Raw genomic sequence first — 19,401 nt, forward strand, 5'->3', positions numbered from 1 at the left:
GGCTTATGGAAGGATCTTGATTGAAAGGATTAGAAGAGGAACAGAGGTAGTAATTGGTGAGGAACAGTGTGGTTTTAGGACAGGTAGGGGTTGTGTAGATCAGTTTTTTGTGGTAAGACAGATATGTGAGAAAGCTTTAGGAAAGGGAAGGATGATTTTTGGGCTTTTATGGATTATAAAAAGCTTATGACAGGGTAGACAGGAAGGCACTGGGAGGTACTGCAGATATATGGGATAAGAGGAAAGCTTTTAGGAGCTGTCAAGAGTTTTTACAAGAGTAATAGAGCATGTGTCAGGATTAAAAACAGAGAGAGTGAGTGGTTTGAGGTAAAGGTGGGACTTCGTCAGGGATGTTTTATGTCACCCTGGCTGTTCATTTTATACATGGATGGGTTGGTGCAAGAAGTGAATGCAAGGGTAGTGGGTGAGGGATTGGAGATGGTTAAAGAAAATGGAGAAAATTGGGAGTTAAGCCAGCTGTTGTTTGCGGACAACAATGTGCTTGTAGCAGGATCAGAGGAGGAACTGAGGAAGTTAATGACAGAGTTTGGGAAGGGGTGTGAAATAAGGAAGTTGAAGATAAATGTGGTTAAAAGTAAGGTGATGAAATGTACAAGGGGAGAAAGTGGCAGCAGACTGGAAGTGAGTATTAAGGGAGAGACTGGAGGAAGGATATTTTTAGATATTTAGTTGTGAATGTGGCAGGAAAGGGAGGAATGGAGGCAGAGATAGAATGTAGATTGAGAGAAGTGAGTAAATGCCTTGGTGGATTAAAAAGTGTAATGAGAAGTAGATATTTGGAAATAGGTGCTAAGAGGAGATTGTATGAAGGAGTGATTAAGCTGTCAGCACTGTATGGGGGCAGAAACATGGAACATAAGAGAGGAAGAGAGAAGGAGTTTGAATGTATTTACCTAGTTGTATTTTACGGGAAGGGGAGCTATGCTCGTGGTGTCCCGTCTTCATATCTCATTTTATCTAAACTATTTTTAAATTCATGTATTGTTTTTGCACACACCACTTTCTCATCTAACTTGTTCCAACTGTCTATTACTCTGTGAGGAAAGCTGTTCTTTTTCAGATCTCTTCTATAGCTGTCTTTTTTTTATTTTCTTTCCGTGTCCTCTTGTATTTCTATCATCCCATTTTGTGTGTTTGACATGAGGTGTCTGAGAAGTATGATGGGGGTTACTAGGCTAGATAGTGAGAAATGAGGAGGTGAGGAGAATGGGAGTGGATAAGGAGTTGGGAGATAGGGTGGATGAAAGAATATTGGGATAGTTTTGACACATGGAAAGAATGAGTGAAGGAGTGAACATGAGGGCTTGACCTTGGATGGATGGGGTAAGAGGGGAATGTCTGTTGAGGAAGGATGGGAGAGGACAGAAGACAGGTGAATGGAGAGTGTCTATGGATGATGTGATGCATGAGGTGGAACGGGCGGAGGATGGGGGATGAGGGAGTATGTATGAGAAATAATTTGGTGTAGCCCAAAAGGATTTCTCCCCATCTTCTCCTTTTCTGCATGGGGGGTAGCCGATTTAATGAAGTGGCCTTGCTGTGGATGTGCTGTGTCTTGCAACACTGCTTTTGACCCAGGGCAGTGGACGAGATGCAGGGATGACCCGTCATCCAGGAGGTGCCAAGATAAGAGGGAGGGAAGAGGGTGGAGGGGAGTGAAGTGTGATGGGGATGGAATGGGTGGGAATAGTGTATTTTTTTTTTTTTTTTTTTTGCTACTTCCCTTATAAGGGGGAAGAAAGCCTTTGGTATATGTATGTATGTACTAAAAACTCAGTTGCACTCATAATTTTCCAACTTTATTTCAGGTGTGTTACCTGGCTTATTGGAGCTGGGCTTGTGGTGTAACATCGGCCAAACTCTGTACTTGAAGTGTTTCCTCAAAGGTTACCAGTCCAACACCCATGACCCACTTGAAAAATGGAAATTGAGTCCTCTTTTCCAGGATGTAAGCATGCCAATTGAAGAGAAGATTGTCACCACAGCGATCATCAAAGCATTGGAAGAAACCATGAAGAAACGAGGGTTGCTGAGCAATCTCCCATATTTCCAGAAGTACAATCAAGAGGCATTAGCTTCTCATGAGGAAGAGGATGATATGTCCAACATTAGCCTTGAGCTGATAGGTCATCTTCAAGAGCGTAGTCAGGATCTAGGAAGTCTTGAGCTGTCTCTGCTCATGGCCCATAGAAAATTCAGAGAATTCGGCGTCAGCTACCGTCCTGGGATGCACCTCATTCTTACAATCCTCTTGCGTGCTCTTAGCACAAAACAACCTGACCTAGCTATGTCATGTTCTCTACTTTCCTTGCTGACCAAGAGTGAAGCACTAAAGACAATGCATGAAGTTATCAAACGATTTGGGTATGACTATCACCGTTTGCATAGTTTGGCACAAGTTGGGTTAGAATACTCCAGAGTGTATAATTTGAATGACATCACACTTCAATTTAAAATCTTACAGAAGAGAGCCTCTTGGGGCAAGCGCTTGGCAGAAATTGATGTATCTTTCAAAGAAGCCTTTAGAGGAGATACCGTGGCTCTGGTTCAAGTCTTGTCATCACTTGTGGCATCACCTAAGTGTGACTTCACTATATTGAATGATTTCTGTACAGATTTTGAGAAGGAAGTCACCAGTACTTATTTGCTTTACCTAGAAACAGTTATGAAGTCATGGGAACCTCAGGTTAATGAAGATGGACTCATTAAAGAACCCCCTCAGGGTCTAATAGCTAAATGTAAAGCCATCATGAACTACATTGACGAAAAAGGAAGGCTCTATGAATTTCTCAGAGCACAGTTAGAGACTTTGGATTCCTATAATTATGAATTAATAGAACTTGTTCTTTATGAAATTGACGAACTTGAAGAAGATCCCCAAGGTAATGAAATGACCAAACGTGGTTTGAACATCCTCCAGTTTCTGAAAGTTTATGTTCGAAGGAAGAAACCCCAAGAAATGGAGATTGATGAATGGATGAAGGCCAACCCATACAAGTCAAGCTTGCCTGTGACCTCCCACTATCGTCTGCCTTTCCATGAATTGTTTAAAAGAACCAAAAGTATGATGAAAATTATTGAACCTGAACTTGACTTGTCATGTATTGACACTTGGCTTCATGTTGCTACCATCATCAAACTGAACACAGATGAACTGCGTTTGACTGCCACACAGAACACTATGACTCGTATCTTAGCACAAGAGGAATCAAAGAGGGGAAATACAAAAGGTGGTTCTGGAAAAGTCCAGACTTGGCAACTATATAACAGTAACACAAACCTCCTCAAGATGGTAAAGGAAACTGTTACCAAGATGAATCACCAAGAACTAGCTACTGCCTGTGCCAACTGGGTGGTCAACCAACTGCCTCCGGGCGCTGATAGAGTATCAGCAGCCAAGGAATGCAAAATATTGGCAAAGAATTGGCTAGAGATATCTGGTACTAAAAAAGGCGAGGAAGCCTACAATCGTATGGCTGCACGGCACCAACAGTTGGCGCTGGAACATGCCTTGCACAAATATGGTTTTGCTGAGGACAAATACTTGTGTCTAACCAAAATACCATTAAATCTTGTTCTTGCTCTTTATGAGCACCCATGTTTGGATTCACTTGCAAGTCTAAGCACACAGAGCATGCCAGATATTCACAGCTGTGTCACGGAAATCTGCTCAGTTGTGGGACTAAACCAGGTAAGCATTTGATCCTATACCTTATCTACTACATGAAATCCTTTCAGATTTAGGTTGTCTAATACCCTGTCTGGGGTATTGGCTGCATGTTGTTGTGGCAGAGTAGCATGCAGTTGATATTTTACGGTCTATATGGGGCGCCCCTACAGACCAGAGCCACACATCATTTTGTCTGTGATAGAGGAGGACTCTGCTCACAGAGAAATGATGAAACTTTTATTATGCTGTCCCCCAACCCCTTGTTGCTGTCCTGTACCATTTCTCTGAATTTCATGTCCTTGTTTCGCCTACCCTATATGTATATACATATACCAAGGCTTTTCCCCTTACAAGGGAGGTAGCCAAAAAGGAAAAGGCATAAAATCATTCCCACCCATTCCATCCCTGAATACACCCCCATGCCCCTCCACCCTCCCTCTCATCTTAGCACCTCCTGAATGACGGGTCATCCCTGCACCTTGTCCACTGCCCTGGGTCAGAAGCAGTGTCGCAAGACACAGCACATCCACAGCAAGGCCGCTTCATTAAATCGGCGACCCCCCCCTCTCCATCCCCCCATGCATAAAAGGAGAAGACGGGGAGAAATCCCTTCGGGCTGCGTCAAAATTTGCTCACACATACTACCTCACCCCCCATCCCCCCACCCATTCCACCTCATGCATCACATCATCATCCATATACAACCAGTCTCCATTCACCCCTGTCTTCTGTCCTCTCCCGTCCTTCCTCTCCTTCCTCAACAGACATTCCCCTCTTCCCCAAGGCTCCCTTCACCCCATCCATCCACCTGATTGTGCCAACAGCACTGTATGGAGCAGAAACATGGAACATAAGAGAGGAAGAGAGAAGGAGTTTGAATGTGTTTGAGATGAGGTGTCTGAGAAGTATGATGGGGGTTACTAGGCTAGATAGAGTGAGAAATGAGGAGGTGAGGAGGAGAACAGGGGTGGAAAGGGTGTTGGGAGATAGGGTGGATGAAAGAGTCCATTTCCAGATTTTGTCTAGGTCTAACTGTAATGATTCACAATCCTCCTCTGTTCCTACTTTCTTTAGGAGGTGCCAAGATACGAGGGAGGGAAGAGGGTAGAGGGGAGTGGAATATATAGGGGATGGAATGGGTGGGAGTGGTTTCTATGCCTTTGTTTTTGGCTACCTCCCATGTAAGGGGGAAAAAGCCTTTGCTATGTAATTATTTGCTTTAGGCTTTATGCCTGTATAACTACGCAGAATACACATTGGTGTTTGTCTCATGTTAATTGAACAAGATGGAAACTTACTTGTAAATACAGAATGCCTGTATTACATGCAGAAGGTAGCTCTGTTGTTTGACAATTCAGTGGCAATAAAGCATAGGAACTGCAGTAAAATTCAGCCAGATTTTGTCATGTTCTTGTAAACTGTAGTTTCATAGTTGTAATAAATTATGAAATATGATACTGTAAGACTTAGTTAACTCAAATATACCTTTTCATATCACAATATATAATTGATTATGAATAATCAGTCCAATTTATTGGTGTCAGGCCCTCAAATGTTTGCTTCACACTCTTCCTCTTATACACTTCAAATATCTTTAATTCCATTCTATTTTGATTTCAGACAGCAATTCAACTGGATTTGTTAGAAAAATGGCTGCCCCCAGCCGATTCTTGCACAAGTATGTCTGAAGAAACTGTTACGAACTTCCAGTTGTTGCTGGATCCAGGTGCTTCATCTAGAGATTCAGCTGAAGACTCATCCCTTTCAAGGTTTGTAATCCTTTTTAACACATGAAAGTTTTAGTTCTTGTAGTACATTTTGCAATATAGTAGGCTGTCCAGCTTTGAAAAAGTATTGAATAAAGATAATGAATTTTTAACTCAAGACATGAACCAATATCCATTATTTATATGATGGGATTGAAATTAAAATAATTTTGTGGGTAGAAATGTAAACAACGCAATGTTTTCATCAGAAGTGTTAGTGATTATAACCAAATTTTTTTATTAGTCCACATTGAACATTTCTGGTGTATTCTTGGTTGCTAAAGTTCATAAAGAAAAGAAACATTGTTAATCAGTGATCAGTTTCATTATATGTATATTAGGAAAGGTAATGATGGCTGAACAAAATAAAGAGTAGTACATACATACACAGGCCAAGTAAAAACATAGATCCTATCTGCACCCATCTAAAATCCATTCAAAATCCATTTGTTGTCCCTCCCATTTTAGCATCCCTTGGATTAAGGGTCATCCCAATCCTCTGCCAAACTGCTCAGATCAAAGATATTGCAGTAAGACACCACCTCCTCCATGGCAGGGCCCAACAGTTGGAACTGGTTTACCCCCACAGCTTCATCGTATTGTTACTCCACTTGAGAAATTTACAGAGCAGGCAAAAAGAATATCCCTTAGGCTGCATTATTTCCTTATCCAATTACAACCTTTCTCCATTTACTCCTATCTTTTGCACTCTTCTTAGCTTGACAGACATTCTGCTTGTATCCAGTGTCCCCTTCACTCCATCCATCCACCTCATTCATACTCTTTCCCTCAAGTTCCATCTGTCTACCACTACTTCCCACACTATTTTTGCTCATATTTCCTGAATGACTTTTCCATTTTTCCAGACCATTCCAGCACTCTGATCTACAGTATCTGCACAAATACATCACCTACAGACCATTTACACCATGAAACAAAAGTCCTCAAAGTCAAGGACCACCTCGACATGAGAGGCACACAAACACTTGCTGCAGCCACCACAAACACATCACACCCGCTACACTACATAGCAGAACACCCACACACACCAAGAAACATTAAAACTACACCCAAAGACCTTTATTACGCACAGATACTCTCTTCTCTTCCTCCACAACCACCAAATACCAGCCTCCGGAAACATATTCATAATCATATCACTCACTGCTCCATTAACACACTGAAAGACAACACACTGCTGCATGCCAGACCCCCTGATATCCACCCTTCTGAATCCTCTCTCCCACGAAAGGACAGAGTCCACTTGGCCAGACTGCGATGCGGTCACCACCCAGCACTTCTAAGCTACCAGAAGAGGCTGGACGACCGTGTTGTGAACAGCTGCCCAGGATGTAACACTTCACCCCATACCATACAACACATAATGGAAGACTGCATTATACACAATCATGCACGCAAACAACACAACATACACTCTATAAAGGATTTGTGGGAAAACCCAGTTTTGGCTGTGGCCTTCCTTGGGGAGACGGGGCTGCTCGGACAGACAGTCTAGGGAACGACAACAACAACAACAACAACAGTATCTGCCAGCTCTTTCCACCCCTCTCTCTGCCTCACCTCGACATTTCTCATTCAGTCCATTCTTGTCATTTTCTGAAACAAGATGAGCGTACTATTGGATCTACTGTTATAAGGTTTATAAGGTTATAAGGTTTTGTTTATGTTTTATCTTAATTATGTTACAGGGTTATTTATCTCCTCCGATGCTGCTCTAAGAAAGAGGCTGTCAGTTATTTGCTCACCTGTGCTCTCACTGAGGACTCCAGTATCTCTGCCAGCCACAGACTGCGGGCACTCACGTGTCTACTTGCCATCGCAGATGAAGACACCATCTTCGAAAACAGTGGCAAATCAATTGCCTCCATCAGGTGAGACTCTCTCTCTCTTTCTCTTTCTACATTTTGTATACTCTTCTCTCTATCTTAGAGCTCCTTCATTTTTCTTCTTATTTCATTCTTTTAAGCTCACTCTTATTCTCTCTCTTGCACATTCTCTTTAGCTCCCAGTCTTGCCCATTCTTTCTCTCATTTTTCTCTTTATTTCTAATTTCCTCTTCTGTCTTCTTATTTTTCCATTCCTTCTCATTTTTGCTCTAATTTTCTCTTGCTGTTTGATAAGGCATTATTATCATTATTATTAAAAAAAATAAGAGGGAGGGTGGAGGGGTGTGGAGTGTATTCAGGGATGGAATGGGTGGGAATGATTTTATGCCTTTTCCTTTTTGGCTACCTCCCTTGTAAGGGGGAAAAAGCCTTGGTATATGTATGTATGTATTAAAAAAAACAATAATTCTCTGAGGGGAATGGGGGAGTTTATGTGTGTATTTACCTATTTGTATTTTGCATGAGAAGAGCTATGCTCCTATTGACCCACTGTTGTATCTTTCCACATCCAGTTTTTTCTTAAAGTCATGTATAGTTTTAGCACTCACTGTTTCCTCTTTCAGTTTGTTCCAGATATCTATTACTCTTTATGGAAAGTTATTCTTTTTCAGATCTCTTCTGTAACTGTCTTTCATAAGTTTCTTCTCATGTCCTCTTGTATTCCTTCTGTCCCATTTAGCAGGTCATCCCTATCAAGAATGTCCATCCCTTTCATAATTCTGTAAATAGTTATCAAATCACCTCTTTCTCTTCTTTGTTCTAGGGTTGGTAAATGTAGTTTATCCAATCTTTGTTCGTATGTAATATTGCAAAGTGTTTGTGCCATCTTTGTCGTTGCTTTTTGAATTCTTTCTAGTTTCTTTGTTTTTTATTGTACTAGGTGTCCATAGAGACACTGCTTATTCCAATTTTGGTCTTATCAGTTTAACTAGTATTCTCTTTACTATTTCTTCATCCATGTAGTCAAAAACCTCTTTCATTGATCTTGCATACATACATATACCAAGGCTTTTTCCCCCTTCCAAGGGAGGTAGCCAAAAAGGGAAAGGCATAAAAACACTCCCACCCATTTCATCCCTAAATACACTCCACACCCCTCCCACCCTTCCTCTCATCTGAGCACCTCCTGGATGACGGGTCATCCCTGCACCCTGCCCACCGCTCTGGGTCAGAAGCAGTGTCGCAAGACACAGTACATCCACAGCGAGGCCGCTTCATTTAATCGGCGACCCCCCCTCTCCGTCCCCCTTTGCATATAAGGCGAGGACGGGGAGAAATCCCTTCGGGCTGCGTCAAAATTTACTCACACATACTACCCCACCCCCCACTTCCCCGCCCCTTCCTCCTCATGCAGTCACAACATCATCCATATACAACCATTCTCCACTCACCTCTGTCTTCCGTCCTCTCCCTTCCTTCCTCAACAGACATTCCCCTCTTCCCCAAAGCCCCCTTCACCCCATCCATCCACCTCATCCTAGGACGTCCCCTCATGTTCACTCCCTCCACATCTGCCTTCCATACCTCTTTTACTAGTCTTTCTTCACTCATTCTTTCCATGTGTCCAAACCATCCTAATATTCTTTCATCAACCCAATCTCCCAAATCCTTTTTCACACCTGTTCTCCTCCTCACCTCCTCATTTCTCACTCTATCTAGCCTAGTAACCCCCACCATACTTCTCAGACACCTCATCTCAAACACATTCAAACTCCTTCTCTCTTCTTCTCTTATGTTCCACGTTTCTGCCCCATACAGTGCTGTTGGCACAATCACTCCTTCATACAGTCTCCTCTTCGCATCCATTCCCAAATGTCTATTCCTCATTACACTCTTTAAACCACCAAGGCATTTACTCGCTTCTCTCAATCTACATTCTACCTCCACCTTCACTCCACCTTTTCCTGCTACACTTGCACCCAAGTATCTAAAACTATCCACTTCCTCCAGTCGCTCTCCCTTAATGTTCACTTCCAGTCTACTGCCACTTTCACCCCTTGTACATCTCATCACCTTACTTTTACCCACATTTATCTTTAGCTTTCTTCTATCACATACTCTCCCAAACTCTGCCACCAGCTTCCTCAATCCCTCCTCTGACCCTGCCACAAGCGCAGTGTCGTCCGCAAACAACAGCTGGCTCACCTCCCACTTTTCTCCATTTTCTTTAACCATCTCCAATCCCTGACTCACTACCCTAGCATTCACCTCTCGCACCACCCCATCCATGTATAAGTTGAACAGCCAGGGCGACATAACACATCCTTGACGAAGTCCCACCTTTACTTCAAACCACTCACTCTCTCCATTTCTAATCCTAACACATGCTCTACTACTCTCATAAAAACTCTTGACAGCTCCCAAAAGCTTTCCTCCTATCCCATAAATCTGCATAACCTCCCACAGTGCCTTTCTGTCTACCCTATCATAAGCCTTTTCCAGATCCATGAAAGCCCAAAAAACATTGGTCATTGATCTTAAGAAGTTAAAAGTCTCTCCAGCTAGTTTGTTGACATGTTTATCAGGTGTCAAGTCACTTGAGATAATTATTCCAAGGTCCCTTTCTGAGTCTACTTTTTTTTTTTTTTTCTTACTTCCTTGGTACCAATTTTGTATTGACCCGATATTCTATTTTTGCTTTTTCCAAATTCCATTATACTACATTTCTTAATGTTGAAGTTCACTTCACACTTCTGACTCCATTTCCATATTTTGTCTAGGTCTTCTTGTAGTGATCTGCAGTCTTCTTCTTTTGAGTAGTTTGGCATCATCAGCAAAGAAGTTCATCCATATCATTTATATATATGGCAAACATTAAAGGAGCCAGCACAGAGCCCTGTGTGACACCACTTATCATATCTTCCCAGTTCGAGTTCTTGTCTCGAAGTACCACTCTCATTTTTCTCCCACTCAAGAAATCTTTCATCCATTCCAGTAGCTTACCTTGTATTCCTATTATTTAAATTTTGTCTTGCGACACTGCTTCTGACCCAGGGCAGTAGACAGGATGCAGGGATGACCTGTCATCCAGGAGGTGCCAAGATAAGAGGGAGGGAGGAAGGTGGAGGGGAGTGGAATATATAAGAAATGGGATCGGTGAGAGTGGTTTCTATGCCTTTTTCTTTTTTGGCTACCCCCCGTGTAAGAGGGAAAGAGCCTTTGGTATATGTATGTATTTCAGTTTTTCTTAGGTTTTTATGTGGTACATTGTCAAAAGCTTTCTGCAAGTTCAAGAAGGAGCAATCTGCCCAGCCCTCTCTTTCCTGTATTATCTCTACTAATCTCAAATAAAAACATGTTAAGTTTGTGGTACACATTCTTCCATTTCTAAAGCCAAATTGTTTAGTGTTTAGTATTTTGTTCTCTTCCAAGTGTTTGATCCATTTGTTCCTGATAACCTTTTCGCATATTTTTACTACTGTGCTTGTAAGGGATACTTGTCTGAAGTTTGTAGGATTTTCTTTGTTTCCTCCTTTATATATTGGTACGATGTTTGCATTTTTCCAATCTTGTGGTACCTTTCCTTCTTTGTCCGTTAGTTCATCTATACACTCTTTCAATATCCAATTTGCAATTTCATTTGGTCCATGTGATTTCCTAACATCTAGGTTTTTTATTTGGTCTCTTATTTCCCTCTGTGTTACCTTTATTTCCTTCATTTTGGGGGATCCTTCTCGTTGTCCATCTTCCCAAATTTGTGAGCTTTCAATTGTAAAAACAGACCTGAAATGTCTGATCATAACTTCAGCCATTTCTATGTCATCTATGTATTCTTTATCTGCTTCATGCAGTTTCACTATTTCATGTTTGTCTTTAGATTTATCATTTACATATCTGTAAAAGAGTTTAGGTTGATCCCTGCATATGTCTATTATATCTTTTTCGTAGTGAGTGAAGAAAGACTAGTAAAAGAGGTATGGAAGGCAGATGTGGAGAGAATGAACATGAAGGGACGTCCTAGGATGAGGTGGATGGATGGGGTGAAGGGGACTTTGGGGAAGAGGGGAATGTCTGTTGAGGAAGGACGGGAGTGGACAGAAGACGGGTGAATGGAGAATGGTTGTATATGGATGATGATGTGATGCATGAGGTGGAATGGGTGGGGGAATGGGGGGTGAGGTAGTATGTGTGAGCAAAATTTGACACAGCCCAAAGGGATTTCTCCCCGTCTTCTCCTTTACGCATGGGGGAATGGAGAGGGGGGGTCGCTGATTTAATGAAGTGGCCTTACTGTGGATGTGCTGTGTCTTGCGACACTGCTTCTGACCCAGGGCAGTGGACAAGGTGCAGGGATGACCCGTCATCCAGGAGATGGATGGGATAAAAGGGGCATTGGGAAAGTGGGGAATGTCTGTAGGAAGGACAGGAGAAGACAGAAGATAGGGGTGAATGAAGAATGGTTGTGTATGGATGATGCTGTGATTCATGAGGGGAAGTGGTGGGGATGAGAGGTGAGGAGTATGTGCAAAAAATAAATTGACACAGCCCAAAGGGATTTCTCCCTGTCTTCTCTATGTCTGCATGAGGGGACAGAGGGGGGTTACCAATTTAATGGAGCAGCCTTGCTGTGGATGTGCCGTGTCTTGCAACACTGCTTCTGACCCAGGGCTGTGGGCAAGATGTAGGGATGACCCATCATCTAGGAGGAGCCAAGATAAGAGGGAGGGGGGTGAATGGGAGTGGAATATGTGGGGATGGAGTGGGTGGGAGTGGTTTTTATGACTTTGTTTTGGCTACCTCCTTTGTAAGGGGGGAAAAAAGCCTTTGGTATATGTAGGGGTGTCAGTGAAGTAACTATGAGTAAATTAGAAGGTCTTATGAATTGAAGGGAAGTATAAATGATGGAATATTTAAATTTGTTTTAGATCCCTGCTGCAGACAGTAACTTATGTGAGTCGGCTTGAAGGGCTCAATTACACCATAAGTATGGGCCAGTTTGACGACATGGACAAAAATGCCCTCGTGCAAGGACTGTGGCGATCGCACAAACATCATCCGCAAGCCCTCATACTTCTCACTGATCTGTGTCATGACTTTAAGGTACAATTTTAGGATTTGTTTCTGCTCAATTCCCATTGTTCTTAACCTCTTCACTCCGGGGCACCTCGCACGTCTGGCAGCATTAGCTGCCCGACGTGCGATGTTGCGTCATAATAATTGCATTATAAAAGATAAAGTCAGTGCTCAATCGTTCGTTCTCTTTCACCCGTGAATTTTGATAACCATAGAAAATATGATGAAGCCAGTTTAGAGAGAATGGAGGTTATGTAGGTACGACTACAATAAATATAATCAAGACGCCGACGTCGGCATCATCGCCTACCCACTTGCTCCTCATGACGCCTACGTAGGCGTCACCGTATGGAAGTGGTTAAACTTTTGAAATGTTATCCTTTCTTCCTATTACTAAATGTAAGATTTTTTCTCATTTTTTCTTTCCACTTTTCTGTCTTGTGTATTCATACAAAATAGAAATGAACAATAATGAAAGTGTGTATGCGATGGTTTTGGAAGACCTATCTTTGAATGAAACACCTTCCCATTACTTTATATATATATATTTTAAACAAAAGAAATTGTGACATGATTACTGCTTCCCACCTGTTGCTCTTGACTAGCCAGTGATTAAGAAACGGGATCACATTGATATATAATACACAAACAGTATTCCTGCATTTATTCCAGAAAAGAGCCATGCAAGATCCCAAGGGCACTTGGATGTCCACAGTGGCATTGTAGGTCATTAACCCCTTCCGATAACTCCTACATAGGCATCATGAGGTGCGAGTGGGTATATGAGGATATCAGGGTTGGGGGTCTTGATTATATTTAATTTGTAGTTGTAGTGAAGTGACTCCTATATTCAGTGAACTGGCTTGATCATATTTTCTGTGGTTATTAATTTCCCAATCTGGGGTATTGACTACATGTTATTGTGGGGTTAAAAGCTGCTAAGTAGCATGCAGCTGATACTTTAGGGTCTATATGGTGTGCCCCTATGGATCAGAGCCACACATAATTTTGGCTGTGGTAGAGGAAATCTCTATTCATAGAGAAATGATGATACTTTATTATACTGTGACTGTCTCCGTTATACTGTCCCCACACTCTTGTTACTGCCCTATACCATTTCTCTAAATATACACTTTCTCATTTTGCCAAACCTTATGGTGGGGGAAAGAATACTGCCACCAAGTGTTCCCACTTGAGTCGTATAAGGTGACAAGAATGGGATGGGGATAGGACTAGACATCCTTCTTCCTACAGTCCCAAAGGGGGGCATTCCTATAAAAGGAAAGGCATATGAGGGTCTGGGAGGAACTTGTCAACCAGTACCCTAAGGGTTGGGTCTTTTAATGTGTGTGGATGTGGTATACATGAGATTAAAAGGGAAGAGATAGGCAGTATGTTTGTGAAAAGAAAGATGAATGTGTTGACATTGAGTGAAACTAAGTTGAAAGGAAGGGGCAAGTTTGAGTTTGGGAGTGTAGTTGGGAGGATCTCAGGAGGGAAGAGAGGATGAGGGAGAGAAGGATGTACATGTTCTAAGGGGAGAGAGAGTGGGGGAATATCTGATCATTTTCTGGTGGAAGGTAAATTGAGAGTGATAGGTGGAGAAAAAGGAAAAGGGCAGAAGGTAGGGAAGTATTTAGAGTGAACTGCTTAAATGAGAAAGAAAAGGAGCGAGTATTAAAAGAAGCTGAGAGAGGAGTGGGAGGGAGTGAAGTATAGAGTAGAACAAGGAGTGGAGGAGGAATGGGGATGGTTCAAGGAGGGAGTCATAAGGTGTGCAAAGATGGTGTGTGGAACAAGGAGGGCAGGAAGAAATAGAAGGAAGAGTAGTGAGTGGTGGGATGAGGAAACAAAGAAATGTGTAGAAGAGAAGAAGCAGGCATTCACAGATTGGCTACAAATTAGGACGAGGGAATAGTATGAGAGGTACAAAGTAAAGAGAAGGGAAGTTAAGCATAAGATAAAGGAAGCAAAGAGGAGAGCAGATGTGAAATAAAGTTACCAATCTTCTCTTAAAACAACCAGCTGTTTCACCCCTTACTACATGGTCATTTATTAAGTCAATTCCATTCATTAACCACTCTGTTGGTAAACCAGTTGTTTGCTGTCCCCCTTGTAAGAGGGGAGAAGCCTGTTGGTATATAGATAAAAAAGATCTTGGGCCCAATTTGGAGATGGAGTGTCAGTCCCTCAGGGCTCCACCTCCAGATGGAGGTGAGGATGTTGACAAGCTTTGCAGACAGACAGCAGGGAGATGATTCTCTCTGATGTCCATCTTGAAGGACCATTGCTTGCAGGTACTTGTCTTTGGGCCTGCTTATCATTTAGCTTATAGAAGTAGTATAGTACTGTAGTAAAAAAAATGATATAAGATTTAGACCAAAGTAATATTGATATTTTTTCTTTGGTATTTCTAGGCCACTTGCCTTGTAAAGGGGAGAAGATAATTTGAAATACCAGAATATGTGTATGTTTCCATAAACAGTCTTTGATGAATGGGTGTGGGAGGGGTGAATGTTTTGACTACCACCCCCTTAATAAAGAGTAAAAGGCCTTTCCATTTATTTATTTTTTATTTTTTAGGTGACCATTCCATCTTTGTGGGGAGCTGTCTTGACACAGTTGACAAACTTTGTAAAGGTAAGGTTTAGTTTGTTGACTTGTAGCTGTTGTCTTTTTACACATTTACATACCCTTACAAGGGAGGTAGCCAAAAAATGAAGGCATAAAATCCACTTCCACCCATTCCTTTCCCACGTACTCCACTCCTATTTACCCCCCTCCCTCCCTCTTATCTTATCACTCTCGCATCCCCCACCTACTCCCTTTCATGCATCTCCCCCTGGGGCTAGGGGGTGTAGTATAGAATATAGCCCCCGCCACGTCGGCTGCGTGTTGTAAGAGGCGACTAATCCCGATCCCCGGGCGGGGCTCTTGTTTCCCCGCACAGGGCTTCCTCTTAAACTTCCTTTTCCACTCCTCTCTTGTCTTCCGCTTGCTGTCCCCTCCCTCCGACCTAATTTTCAGCCACCCCTCTCAGTAGCGGCTTCACAGACATTCACCACATCAGCCCCTCATTCATAATCACTTTAAAGAAAGCCCTGTGGCGATGGCTAGTGACGACAGGGGCAGGAGAAGGTGATCTCTGGGAGCCTCTAGTCACGAATTACACATAGGCGATGTGGGCAAGAAAAGTCGCTCTTGTGTTGGGATTGAGGCAACAACACAATTTGGTAGCTACCCACATGACTGAGCAGCCCTCTTCAGGATCCACTCTGCTCACCCCACATGGGGAGGGGGCTAGAAAAGGTGTCCTAAAAATAGCTTGCCTCGTTTGTACCTGACTGGGGAACCGCCCCCAGTAAGGTCACCCTCATTGCGGTCAAGACAAACCCACAAATAATAACGACCCTGGCTCGAACTCGGAACCGGACCAACTCCCTGCAACCCCAGCCTCTTCTGATAATGACTCCAGCTCACCTAAGGAGCATTCTTCTGAACACTCAACAGAAATCACCGGGACACCAGGGTGATAAAATTACTGGTGGTAATCCAAAGAGCAGAGTACTTTTCTGCTCAAATATTTGCTTGACTCTTGATTATGAAGAGGTTTATCTCTTAAACAAGAATTATGGAAGAGTGGAACGAATCAGACTGAAACTTTCAAATGATGATAGTTCATATGACTGCTACATAGTATTTGATGAAAATAAATCTGCACTTGAAGCATTGAACGGATTAAATAACCACCGTGTGAATGATTCCATGATCAAAGCTCACCTATTTAATTTAGACAACTTGAAAAATGAGAAATACGACTTTATTCCAAAAGAAGAAGAAACAGTTCAAAGCATGCCCCCTAGAAAGTCTCCTGCCATACTCTGGTACGTTGCAACATACAAAGAGGACAGGGAGAACTTCTTGAGAGCCTCGGAATGTATTGAAAATAAAATAGGTACTGTCCCTTATGAAAACCTAAAGAAATATGGCAAGAGTATCCTGATAGAAGCAGGTAATGATACCCAAGCCAAGGTTCTATCAAACTTAAGACCCACCAACCATGGCAACATAAAGCAAATAGCACCCCATAAGAGCTTCAATACCTGCAAGGGCATTATTTTCTCTGAAGACCTATATGATTTCTCCGAAGAAATAATTTTTAAAATGTGCCCCGAGAATGTACATGAAATAAAGAAGCTAAGAGGAAATAATAACTCCATCCTCTTATCCTTCTCTACCACAGTCCTCCCTGATGTAATAGTCATCAAACACTCAAGATTCGGAGTCAAGAAATATAAGCAATGCCCAACTCAATGTTACAACTGCTTAGAATATGGTCATATCATCTCAAAATGTAACAATAAAAAAAAATGTGACAAATGTTCTGAAGAGCATAGAGAAGACAGTACCTGTACAAACGTTCCATACTGCCTCCATTGCTCTGGTAATCACTTCCCTAGATCTAAGGAATGCTCACGTTTTAAATTTGAACAAGACATCCTCGAAATAGCCAATTCTGAACACATCAGTATCGGCAATACAAAGCGGAAGCTAATGGGAGCCAATAGAAACTCTAACTCAACCTATGCTGACATAGTAAAGAAAATGAAAATAAGATTAGAAAATAACTTGACAAATCGTAACACTGTCGCACACAAGGATGTTTTAACTGGAATTCCCATAACCCAGACTACAATACCTAACACTAGTGCTACAGCAAACCCTATTAAGAGTGTGGATCATGATGATATTTTGCCTGATCCTAATAACCATTCAAAAATTAAAAAGGCTAGCTCACAAAACAACCCTCGAACCACCAGCAACCTATCTGCTAAGCAAAAAACTCAGAATATACCACCTAATAGTAGATCAGTTGATGAAAAAGAAAAGGATCTGAAACTAGAAACAAAATCTAAAATAATAACAATAAAAAAATAAACAAACCGATAGGGTTGAAGACTGATTGGTTCCTAGAACCACCCGTCAAAAAGAGAGCAAAAAACAAAAAGAACACAACAAACCCTGATTGTGATACCACCATTACATTTGACTCACTCATGGAAACAGATAATACTACATCTGAAGATACTACTTCCATACCGCTTCCCCAAACTACTGGCAAGATGGAAAATGCGAAAAATGTCTCTCCAGACTGCAAAGGGAAATCCACCAACTCCCATGCATCTCCGAAAAATCTTCTTGAGAACCTTCCCCTATCAAGTACTCATGAAAGGCTGAAAGAATCTCAACCTTCTAAGATAAAACGACTACAGAAAAACTTCAACCCCTAACAAACTACTCCCTCTAAGGGAAGTATGTCTGTCAGAGGGAAAAAATAACCTATTCCAAATTCAAAGATATCCTACAGTGGAACTGCAAAGGAATAAGAGCCAGATCTGAACAGCTAAAGATCATACTACATGATTTTAATCCAGCAATAATTTGTTTACAGGAGACAAAGATAGGCAATAACCCGTATAATCCTGGATTAAACTACTCTATATACCATTCGCCTCCTCCTCCAGGAGATATTGCCCATGGTGGAGCAGCAATAATAAGTTTATTGACAATAATCCTATCACCTTGTATAATGATGGATCTATGACTTAGCATAACACTCACAATAATACAACCAGTGCCATTGATCTAGTATATGTTCATCCTCCATCCATCTCGATTTTATATGGTCTGTCAATGAGTATCTTAATGGAAGTGACCACTTCCCCATACATCTCAAGTATGTCAAAAATACCCCAACAGAATGTCCCCCTAAATGGAAGGTTCAGGAAGCAGACTGGAATATATATAAAAATAATATAATTTTAGATCAAGATTTTGAAACTTTTGACAGTCATATAGAAGCATATAAATTTCTTACTGAAGCAATCTTAAAAAGTGCTGAGATTGCTATTCCAAAAAATAAAGGGAAACCCAGTAGACCTACAGTTCCATGGTGGAACAAAACCTGTGGAGTGCTGAGAAAAATAACCCGAAAATGTTATCGACAATACAAAAATAGCGGTTCAACACAGAGCAAGATTATATAAACGTGCTCTTGCTAAGCAGCGCAAACACTTCAAGAAATCAAAATGAGAATCATGGCTTCACTACATAAATGGAATTAACTCTAAAACCCCTTTGAGCGGAGTGTGGAGAAAAGTGCGAAAGCCTAGTAGCAAGTTCATTCCCTCACCTCTACCTATGCTTAAAATAAGTAACACACTCATTACAGATCCATATGACGTTGCAGAAAATTTAGGTGAATACTTCTCCAAAACTTCTAGTCCAGAAAATCACTCGCCCAAATCTCGGAAAATTCAAAATGCTCAGATTTCTCTGGATCTCAACTCAAATAGCAGAGAAATCTATAACGTAAAATTCTCCCTACAAGAATTTAAAGAAGCTTTTTCCTGCGCAAAAAGTACAACCCCTGGTGAAGACACAATATTATACGAAATGATCAAGAATCTCCCAGAAGATGCTAAGACCTTTCTTTTAAAAATCATCAACAGAACCTGGGAGACAGGTATATTACCTAAAAGCTGGAAAACTGCCATTATAATACCTATCAAAAATCCCAATAAGAATCCTTTTTGATCCATCTAGCTACAGGCCCATAGCCTTAACCAGTTGTGTCCTCAAGTTAATGGAAAAGATGATGAATACCAGACTTGTTTGGTACTTACAATCTGAAAACAAACTTTCACCCTACCAGTTTGGTTTCCGTAAGAACAGATCCACGCTGGACCCACTGCTGAGACTATCCAACCAAATCCAACAAGGATTCTCAAAACAGTGTCAAATGATAGGTGTTTTCTTTGATCTCGAGAAAGCCTATGACACAACTTGGAGAGTTGGAATTATCCAACAACTAAATAAAATAGGCATCCGAGGTAATATGCTGAGATTCATTAACTCATTTTTATCTGATAGATTATTAAAGGTTAGAGTTGGCAATAGTCCCTTGAAACCATTTATTTAGAAGGAGGGTGTCCCCCAAGGAAGTGTCTTGAGTGTCACTTGT

General features: G+C 41.6%; 1 protein-coding gene across 1 annotated transcript in view; it reads left to right on the forward strand.

The window, feature by feature from the left end:
* The window catches only part of LOC143023169 (kinetochore-associated protein 1-like), a 182,299-nt gene that overhangs the window by 133,870 nt on the left and 29,028 nt on the right, over positions 1-19,401 (forward strand). Inside the window, exons 22-26 of the mRNA XM_076181690.1 lie at positions 1,830-3,712; positions 5,312-5,460; positions 7,167-7,349; positions 12,230-12,404; positions 14,961-15,017. Coding sequence (XP_076037805.1) covers positions 1,830-3,712; positions 5,312-5,460; positions 7,167-7,349; positions 12,230-12,404; positions 14,961-15,017 — 2,447 coding nt within the window. The remainder of the gene's footprint in view (positions 1-1,829; positions 3,713-5,311; positions 5,461-7,166; positions 7,350-12,229; positions 12,405-14,960; positions 15,018-19,401) is intronic.

The sequence above is a fragment of the Oratosquilla oratoria genome, unplaced genomic scaffold (genome assembly GCF_046742065.1).
Source record: "Oratosquilla oratoria isolate Oo_2021 unplaced genomic scaffold, ASM4674206v1 SCAFFOLD45, whole genome shotgun sequence".
NCBI lineage: Eukaryota > Metazoa > Arthropoda > Malacostraca > Stomatopoda > Squillidae > Oratosquilla > Oratosquilla oratoria.